General features: G+C 34.8%; 1 protein-coding gene across 1 annotated transcript; it reads left to right on the top strand.

Annotated features, from left to right (window-relative positions):
• Nucleotides 1-313: 313 nt before the first annotated feature.
• Gasu_41390 (uncharacterized protein) lies at nucleotides 314-1,209 on the top strand. Its single transcript, XM_005704913.1, has 2 exons — nucleotides 314-642; nucleotides 1,076-1,209. Exons 1-2 carry the CDS (start codon nucleotides 335-337, stop codon nucleotides 1,176-1,178), a joined length of 411 nt encoding a protein of 136 aa, XP_005704970.1. The 5' UTR covers nucleotides 314-334; the 3' UTR covers nucleotides 1,179-1,209.
• Nucleotides 1,210-9,754: the final 8,545 nt, after the last annotated feature.

The raw sequence follows: 9,754 nt of genomic DNA, 5'->3' as shown, positions 1-9,754 counted from the left end.
AATAATGCTTTCATTGTTTCAATCAATTATATTAAATTGTTATTATATTTTCTTTAGAAATTTTATAAGAAGATTATTTTAGAGTAAAAATGTATCATGAAAGCATGGAAACATTATGTGAACAGCATGTAATTAAACTTTCTACTACTATTATCTCATAGAATAGAACTGTAGTTCAAATTTCAATCTTTTGTTTTTCGAATTGGAATTTTTCAAACACCCTTCCTGTACGGATTCTCCCAAGATTTTCAATTTACATTCAGTCCTCTTTGCACACTGTCCTCAATTTCAAATGTCCCCATTTCTAATTTACCCATTCTTCCCTGTATCCATAATGGCAATTTTCAAATCAACACAATCGCCTTTGGATTGGCCCTCTTCTCCAATTTCCTCAAACCCCTTTCCCCACCCATTTTCCCCCATCGCAATTTCCCCTCCCATTTCCAATTACCCATTCTTTCCCAGCCCGCCACAATGGCAATTTCCAAAACACGATCACCTTTGTGGTTGGCCCAAATTGGCCCCTTTCCCCACCCATTTTCCCCTTGGCAATTTCCCCACTCTCTCCCATTTCCTCCAATTTACCCATTCTTCCCCAGCCCACCACAATGGCAATTTTCAAATCAACGCAATCACCTTTGGGTTGGCCCCAATTGGCCCCTTTCCCCACCCATTTTCCCCTTGGCAATTTCCCCACTCTCTCCCATTTCCAATTTACCCATTCTTTCCCACCCCATACCCATAATGGCAATTTTCAAGTCAAAATTGCGCGGGCCCATTCCTAATTGGCCACTCTTTCCAAATTGCCCATCTTTCCCATTAGCAGAAACAATCAGTAAAAAGTGTGTATATTGGTGCTCAGCATATTATGCAGAATCAGACCCTATGGCAACAACAAAATCTTCATTTTAGAGTATAGCAATATGATTCAACATTGGGTCAATTCTGGAAACAATGGATTCAAACGAGTTTCGGTCAACGATCTGTTTAGTATTAGAAAGTTATTTGCAACTATGAGGAGAGAATGTGGGGATTTTCTCTAGTTATGATTCTTGTCAAGAAAACTATCAACTAGATTGTCCTCTGTGTATTTAGATGAAAGAATACTAGTACTCGTTGGAATGTCGTCTGCCAAGTCTACTTGGGTAAATTCTTCCAGTAAATCCATACAGTCGTGAAGCAATCGGTATTAAATAGACTATTGAGGATATATAAATACTATATGACCCAAAGTCTAGGGTATAACGACTCTTCTTATGGGACAGAGAGTTTTATAGTGCCATGATAAAGTATCTTGATGAGCTAAAGAACTCGTAATAGACGGACAACCCAGTGTGGTTCAAACAACCCATTTTATTCTATTAGCACTGTCCAATCCAGTCCGTATTCAGCTTGAGAATGCACAATGAAACTACTCCTATTTGTATCACTTACCTTGTATATATCTTTTTCTATGGTACAACTTGTCTTTGACTCGCAAAACAACAATCTGTCTAAAGTGAATTCTTAGATCACCTTTTTGAATAGAATTGACCAACTACTATTCCTCAAATACTGGAATCAGTCAATTTCACAAGTCCAAGTGCAATTATTTGTCAGTTGATGAATAAATAGGCTAGTATGACATAAAGCAATCAATCATTCAGTCAATGAATCAATACAAGCCAAACTCAATTCTTCATCCATAAAGATAACAAAGAGTTTGCTGTGAAAGGCATCCTGTACTAGTAAAAGCTGTACCAGGTTATTAACTTGATTTTGTAATAGCTTAATATAACAAAGGTAAGGGACAACTTTTTTCACCAAAGGAAGTAAACGGACATAACCATATGTCTCAGCATGACTTGAAGTACTAACAATCAAAGGTTAGGATCAAAGTGCTTCTTCGTCAATCTTCTCAAGTTGTCGTGTGGATTCAAATCTTTCAAACAACATAAAACCGAATGTTTGCGTTCTTCTATTTAAAATGGTAATGATCTCTAAAAGTTGCTGAGCATACAGTTCCTTTCAGTTGAGTTGAATTGTCTCGTATGTTTATGATTTTGTAGTTAGCTGCGGCATTATTTATGTCCCACTATCAAATCGATCCTTGATGAAACAGATTGGTGACAACTTGGTTCTATCAAAACTGTACAATTCATAGCCATAAAACTTGATAGTCTCAACGATACCAAGGCTTTTATGAACTAAGTTACAGGATGAGCTGTATGATAAACAGTGAAAAAAAAGCTAAGGGTAAATTCGAATAGCATATGATAGGTACTCTTCAAATACAGTATTCATAAGAAAATATGAATTCAAATGGACAAGGTCAAGTCGTTCTATTTGACACCAAGTTCAATACAAAAGTGGCCAGGATAGATTACAGTCCCTCTTTCTGCAACTTAAAATCGAGCTTGTCTTTAGGCATGAATGATATGACAGAAACCAATAATATTCTATTTATGACGGACTCGTGCAATTCTATAGGTAAGGCTCCGTGAATAAGAGAATGAAAGGTGCTTAAAGAAAAAATAAATTGCTCTTAATCCGACATTGTTCTGATTCTCTCAAGCAAAGCACCTGGCTTATTCACTAGTTTGATGGTTGATTGCCCTGTTTTGCACAGTCGCTTGTTTCTCCACTCAATACAGTTTAAACTCGATTCAACATAGCCGAAACTATGATCTTGAAATCAGTTGAATTTAAACTGATTCCTGGACACTAGCTCATATCCCTATTGTCTCTAGTCTTGTCGATTAGATAGAAAAATGTATCCGTTCCACAATTGAGGGACGTATTGAGTTTTTAATATAGGCAAAGCGAGTGGTCGTAAAACACCATTCACAATTCTAAATAAATGACGAACTATAGAAGAAATGGTATGTTTATGACTCTTCGAGAATAGTGGTGTAGTGAGAAGTGTTGTCCTATTTCTTGTAAGAGTTGCTGTTATTGTTGTCGTCAAATGTGCAAATCAGATAGTAAATTCTGCTTTTGTGATCATTTCTGCCAGTTTGTACCAAGACCTCAATGATTTTTGCAATGGAATGTAAATATATGCAAGCTTCTTTGTGGTCCGGTTTAGTTGTTCGATTGAGATTAGATTGATTAGTTCGAATCTAAAACCATTCGTCGAGTATTATGATGAGTGATATCCTTCTTCATGGAATACTAGTGTCGAGATCGAGTTGAATCATAAACTTGATATTGTTCTTTCTATGAATGTTGTTGTCTACACTTTCCAAACTAGTAAAGAAAGTTACAGCTATATAGAGAATAATATCTACAGAGATGCAAATAATGATTCTGCAAGTAAGATTGTGTATTCCTTGCTTTATTCTAAACTTTACCTTTTCGAATAGAAATTTGATTGTATTCTATCAGTGAGGATTGTATGATATTCATTTTAGATATAAAAAAAGGGAAGAAGAAGAATAAGGTGAGTGTGAAAAGGATAAAGAATGCCTACAGTAATCAGGTCTTTGAAGCTTTGGACAATTTATAACGATTAGGGATGCCATGAAATACACAAACATTAAACATATTGTTTCAACAGCCTACTTTTTATCTTATGGTGTTCAAATACAGGTCATGCATATCAGTAGAATGGATAAACAAAACAAAATGCCATAAACGCTCTACTATTACCAGTATGAGATACTACTAGGGAATACTTTTTCTATTAATGACGACAAGAGTATCGTCGATGTTTCTAGAGAGAATCAAAGTCAAGACTTTTGGCTCATAACACTATCTCTGTAGTCTATTAAACTAGGAAGCCATTTTTTTCTTTTTTCACTTTATATCTTTCATCATATATTTTCTTTCAAAGCAAATTGTTGTATTTTTTTGTTTAGCGAGTTGTATAAAAGTTGAAATGAAAGGAATCATTTTCTTCATCTTGTACTATATACAACATTTCAACATGACAAAGAGATTCAATAGCTTGTATCAGCAAGGTTACTTTGCTTCTTTTTGCAGCTCCTTTGTGACCAATCGTCTGCAATCTAGTTGAGTCTTCTTCTAAATCAGGTGATTCTGTAGTATATGAATAGTATAGTTTATCGCTGTGATACTTTATTTCAATTAAAGTTCAGTTTTTAGTTTTTATGTAATTATTCCGACTTTCTTGAAAAGATAAGATAACAAGATGATGACTACTCTCCGACCAGTCAATAGAAACAAGCAATAGACTTTTAACATAGTATCTTTATCCACAAAGTGATGATTCTATGACGCAAGTTGAGCTTGGTGCCAAGGCAGTAAAAGGAGAACGTGTTCCACCAATATTGATAGGAACAATTGGATTCAAACAAAGTCTAATTGAATTCCGTACAGATACAAGAATAGTGGATGCTGATTGATTTATGCCCATCCATAGTAACATGTTCTCAATATTCTAGAAATACATTGTCATTCTATATGAAAGTCAATCCACAAATGTACCTTAACTGAATTATGGACAACGGCTTACCCTAATATTGCAAACAGCATACAAAAATCAAGGAAAGATTGATGCTTTGCTACAATTCGGATTCTCACCTAGTGATTCTCGAATGAATTCATCTTCGACTTGATTCTAAGTGATCCAAATAATAGTCTGTAAATCATCCTTTTAGGTTAAGGACTAGATTATTTTAGACAATTCAAGATAATCTTGGACAATTCGACGCTGAATCAAGCATATAGGGTGCCTAAAGACCACATAAGACACTGCTTCGGATATAAAGACTCTGTACATACAACAGCAAGATTTCAAGTGCAAAGGTACAAAGTTTTTATCCACTCGACAACTAGTAGTCAATAAAGTATCAATTCTACCTTAAAGTAGCCATCTTATACAAACACTATCTAGCAGAAGTTCTATTGGATAACCCAATGTCCACTTAATGACAATTCAACCAACTCTCTTTTAGATACCCCTAAAAAATAACAACGTATATTAGTCTTCCTATCAAACAATTGATTTTGAATGGAAACGTTGATTCAACTTTTTGTGCATCGAGTTGTGCCGTTATCTTGTCTAACACATTGACTCCATTCATTACTAGGGCTGTATTTCACTAGTCAACTTTGAACGTTTCTAACGATCAACGCATTAAAATGTAAATCTTGAAAAAAGATTGAAATCTGATATTAGATTCTTGTCTGCGAAGTGACTATAGCTTACCCAGTGATGCTTGGTTGGAACGAAATGATATAACTAAAGGTACTTTAAAACAAGTAGTTATCATTTGAATCAAATACAGTGCAACAAATATATCTAAATAAACAACCAGTTAATATCAAAATATATAAACTAGTAGTAACAGATTCGTGGCGCTGCAAAGGTATAATGCGATTCATCGCTTGAGTCGATTCGTGAAGCTTTCTAGGATGAAATGATCGAAAAATCGTAACTAGTATCGCAAATAAAGTGCAAATGTTTGGGAGGACTAATTGGACACTCTGCTACTACTATGTTCTTTTCAAACCAAGTATTTATTTAGCTAAGCCTCGGTATCCTTAGTAATACTACTACTATTAATACTATATGGCATATCGTTTTTCCCGGGATACGGACTAAACGAGTTCGATAAATTCAGTATGATCTCTAGGAATTCAAAAGTTGAATCAACCATAGAGGACATTTCACTTATGAAACAGAATTTCATCTTGATGAGATATTCGACTAGTAATCAACCAATAACCAATTCTTACACAAAAAGTCATTTTAAATGAGCAATACCAAGAGGCATCTTACTTTCTTTCCATTGAACAGTAAATCATTGAATTCAGTATACAATTCAAGTAATATAAAACAGTAACCAGTTTCTAGATACGTTGAGAAGGAAGAAACCAAATAAACCTTTTCTTACGTATCTACTAGAATAATTGTGCCATATCCCGTTGAGATTTAACTAGAAGTGGTAAGATTCAGAGTAGTACTCTAAAGCAAATGATTACTGCTTACTTCAATACAGCTATAACCAGAATTGTTTCGGATATCACACTAAAATAAGATTCAAATTCAACACATCAATAGAAACAAGGTATTGATATGGCATAAATACATTGTCATTTATCACTTGAATCAATTGTGGTAATAGTCCAAGATTAAGAGGTGGATGAAAACCACCAAAGGTTGTAAAAAGGTTCAAGAATCAAAGGATATACAAAAAGATCCTGAAATTAGAACATGACTATCAATTTATGTTCTGCTGCTACTTGTGTAAAAAGCACAGAACTGATTCTGCTTTTTGTGAGGATCAACCTCAAAATCTGTACATCATATGTCTGATATCTAACCCCGTGAAGCCAGAGAAGCATTCATTTACTTCTTTTCCTTGAATTTCTTTCAACTGACCTTTCTATATTCTTTCATTGAAAAAAATGTGCTATGTGAAACATAAATTTTTGTCTTTCATGACAATTCATATGAATAAGGGAAAACAATCAGTAGGTCGTACTAGGACAAGTTCAATTTCTATTCCCAGCAGATCGTTTGTATAGAACTTTGTCTGCAATATAGTTGATTCTTTTTTTTGAATTTACGTTATCTTGCAGTCTTTGAATGCTATTTTTTATCATATTCGTCCCTTTTCTTGTAAGAACATATTACAACTCTAAAAAACAAGATCTTCACCATTCTACAATTACGCCGATAAAGAAGAGAAAAAACGAGATAGAGATATTATCTTATCCTTATCGGCTAGATGACTACTTCATATGAAGCTGGTCTTAGGGTCGAAGATGTAAGATGGAATTGTTCTGAAGCATAAATAGTCATAAGGTTTAGTTTCGACATAAGAACAATACAATATATCAAGATAAATCAGTAGTAGATTCTAGATCACAGAAAACAGTATGTTGTACACTCTCATGATACTGCAAATTCACTTGTCAAAGATTAATTGATTCAACAGACTAGATTGTCGCGAATTGATCACTTGGAGTTACACATCCCTACAAATGCAACACAACTATCACGGGACAAAGAGATTCTATTTGATTGAGATTTCCAATGAAATAAGCTTCTGAAAAGTTTTTACGTCGACGTTTTCGGAAAAGAAATGACGACTAGTTCTTCATCATACTATCATGAGATAACAAATAAGTTCGTTTCAAGAATCAAAAGATAAAGATTGGTCTCAAACAGGTACAAGAAAAATCTAAAATCGACCATTAAAGCAACTCGATACCCTATTTGTTGTTCAAAATCAGAACCGTATTTAGTTCTACCGACAGCAAGGTACAGGAATAGTCGTAAGTGTGCAAATAATGCCCTTTTATTTTGTAAAGTCAACAATTCAATTTTCCTTTATGGTAAAAAATAGGTCAAATTCGTACTTTTATGACAAAATCTATTATTAATATTCCTGTACCACTAACCAATACACTATGACTTTCTCTTGTTTGTTGTTGTCGTTGCTGTCATTTTACAAATCCAAGTAACTAAAACAATTGCAATTCTCCGCTCATGCCAACAACGAAGAAAAGAGTAAAAGATAGAAGCGGGAATCATTCTCTTTGTAGACTTGATGACTGTGCCATACTTTACTAGCCTTGGGCTCATATTTGTTGTTGTTGCTGTTCTGGTTGAATTTCAAGTAGTGGCGAGTGGTTTGATTTTGCTGCGATAATAGAAAAATGTTTTAGGTTCGTGTCAATGTGCAAACTACTTTGTTCGTCTGCGTATGCTTTCTAGGAATTGTCTATCAAAAGTTGGACTTTATCTTCAGAGTCGAACCAAAAACTCTAGTCGGACACGATGACATCGATGTGTGCACTTGTGTAACATTGTAGAAGTTCTCCCCATCCTTCGTGAGTTTCTTTTAGAGCTACTTTGTATACTATCCAAACGCAAGCTGTTTGCACAAAATGTTGTGTTTCCTTTTCACTTTTTGACAGCTACAACTACCACTACTTTCAACAGCATGACTTTCAGTGTGTTGGAAAAAAACAGATCAGCAGCACTCTTGAAAAGGCAAATACTGTTATACACAAGTCGCCTTGTTTCCCATTCACACCGTACTACTACTGTTATCCTCCTCTTCAACTATATAAGTACCAAAGACGATTTGCAATAGATGCCTTTCAGAAACACCATCAATACTAGTTCCAACTTTATCACTCTTACTATTCACATATCCTTTTAGACATATTTCACCCTCGGTAAACCCAATAATTCATAAAACAAAGGCGTTTCTCAAAACGGACTAATAGCTACAGTCGCCATCGTCAAAACATTTTATCAGGTGGACTTAACCATGACTTTCAACAGTGCTCTTTTGCTTGTTTTTTTTTTAGTGGTTCCCAAACAGGTGAGTATATTTTGAACTGAAAACTTTTTCCGTGCTTTCAAAAAATAAGTTTATTCAGCTTTCGTTTTCAAAAACTGTCAAACCTTATGCGTGTCGTTTTCTAAGGATCCGCAAATAATATTTCAAAATATATACTCGAATCAATAGAGAATTGATCTAAAAGCACAACAATACAAACAACCATTAAAATAAGCAATGATGGACTCAAGACTTTCCTATGCTATCCTGAGAAATGCCTGTTGCAGAGTTACAGACCGATTTCTCCATCGTGAAAAGAGTCACATAGAAGACAAAGAAAACTACTATACGGAATATAGTTCTTGTACTGACTAAAACACTCAACTGAGAGTCTAACTGCTTTCTTGCAGAATATCTTTGAAATATCAACCCAAGGCTGATTCTCAACGATCGACTACAAGACTAGACTGTAAACTGCTAATAAATACACAAAATTGCTCTGCAACAGTTATCAGTAAAAACTAAATCTGAATGAACTTGCGAGACAACTAATTGACTAAAGTACCAACACTCAACGACAGCTTAAACTCCTTTGTCTTTGTTCTCTTCTCGACAACGCTAATCTCAAATTTCCATACAAGACCAGAAGTGAAATAACAAGAATTGTTGCATAAAGTATATAAACTCCAAAGAGATGATAAAATTTGTACATACTAAAAAGAAACTACAGTCTACACGGAACTCAGAGCTCAGGAATCGATGGATTGTTCTAAAAGAAACATTTGCAGGGCTTAAAAGGAAACGTAGATAATAGAAATTCACTTGTCCACCTAAAACGAACGAAGAATTTGTTTTAGCAATTAAAGTCTGGAAAGTTTCATTAGCAAACTTGAACCAGGTCCACAGCCTTGACAATACTCACTGAGCCTTCCCCTTTATCCAACAATCAAACCATTGTGTTCCTTTCTAATTGGATTGTTATGAGGAGGATCGCTTTGTATTGTCTCCTTTCACTGGAGATATATTATTTTGAGTGACTAGTGAGTTTTATGAAAGAAAATATTCCACTTGGAGATATGTAAAAAGTTTCTGGAACACTAAGTGTGCTAGATACAATCAATCTCACATCTCAGTATTGTTGTGAAACGAGAAGAACAGTGTCGTAACAAAGGTCCTCTCAACTCCCTAGCGACACTGTAGCCTTTTAACAGAGTTGAGTTTGATCAATCTTGTCTCTGCAAGGTAAATTTCAAACTACTTGTGAGCCTATTTTGATAACAAATCAAGAACGGGTTTTGCTACAACCAGCTTTTGACTCGTTCTCGATCTGAGAACCTTTCTTTGTTGGTCACTCAAAATTAAGGAAAACTCCTTAAAGATGTAAAATGGTCATTTTCCAATTTCACTGACATTTACTCTGTTTGGCTTGCATTGTGAGAGATAGAACCTTTCCTTTTATGCAAATTACGCTCAAGGAACAATCTTTGTTCGATTACGAGTTATAAAGAATA

This window comes from Galdieria sulphuraria (assembly GCF_000341285.1).
Source record: "Galdieria sulphuraria unplaced genomic scaffold scaf_36, whole genome shotgun sequence".
In the NCBI taxonomy this organism is placed as follows: domain Eukaryota; phylum Rhodophyta; class Bangiophyceae; order Galdieriales; family Galdieriaceae; genus Galdieria; species Galdieria sulphuraria.
The sequence above is the reverse complement of the archived record's forward strand: the minus strand, read 5'-3'. Positions and strand labels throughout refer to the sequence as shown.

Excerpts from the sequence above, each read along its gene's own strand:
- Gasu_41390 (XM_005704913.1), top strand. The coding sequence starts at position 335 with ATGGCAATTTTCAAATCAACACAATCGCCTTTGGATTGGCCCTCTTCT. Across the intron at positions 643-1,075 it reads ATCAACGCAATCACCTTTGG|ATTGTCCTCTGTGTATTTAG; the intron begins GTTGGCCCCAAT and ends ACTATCAACTAG.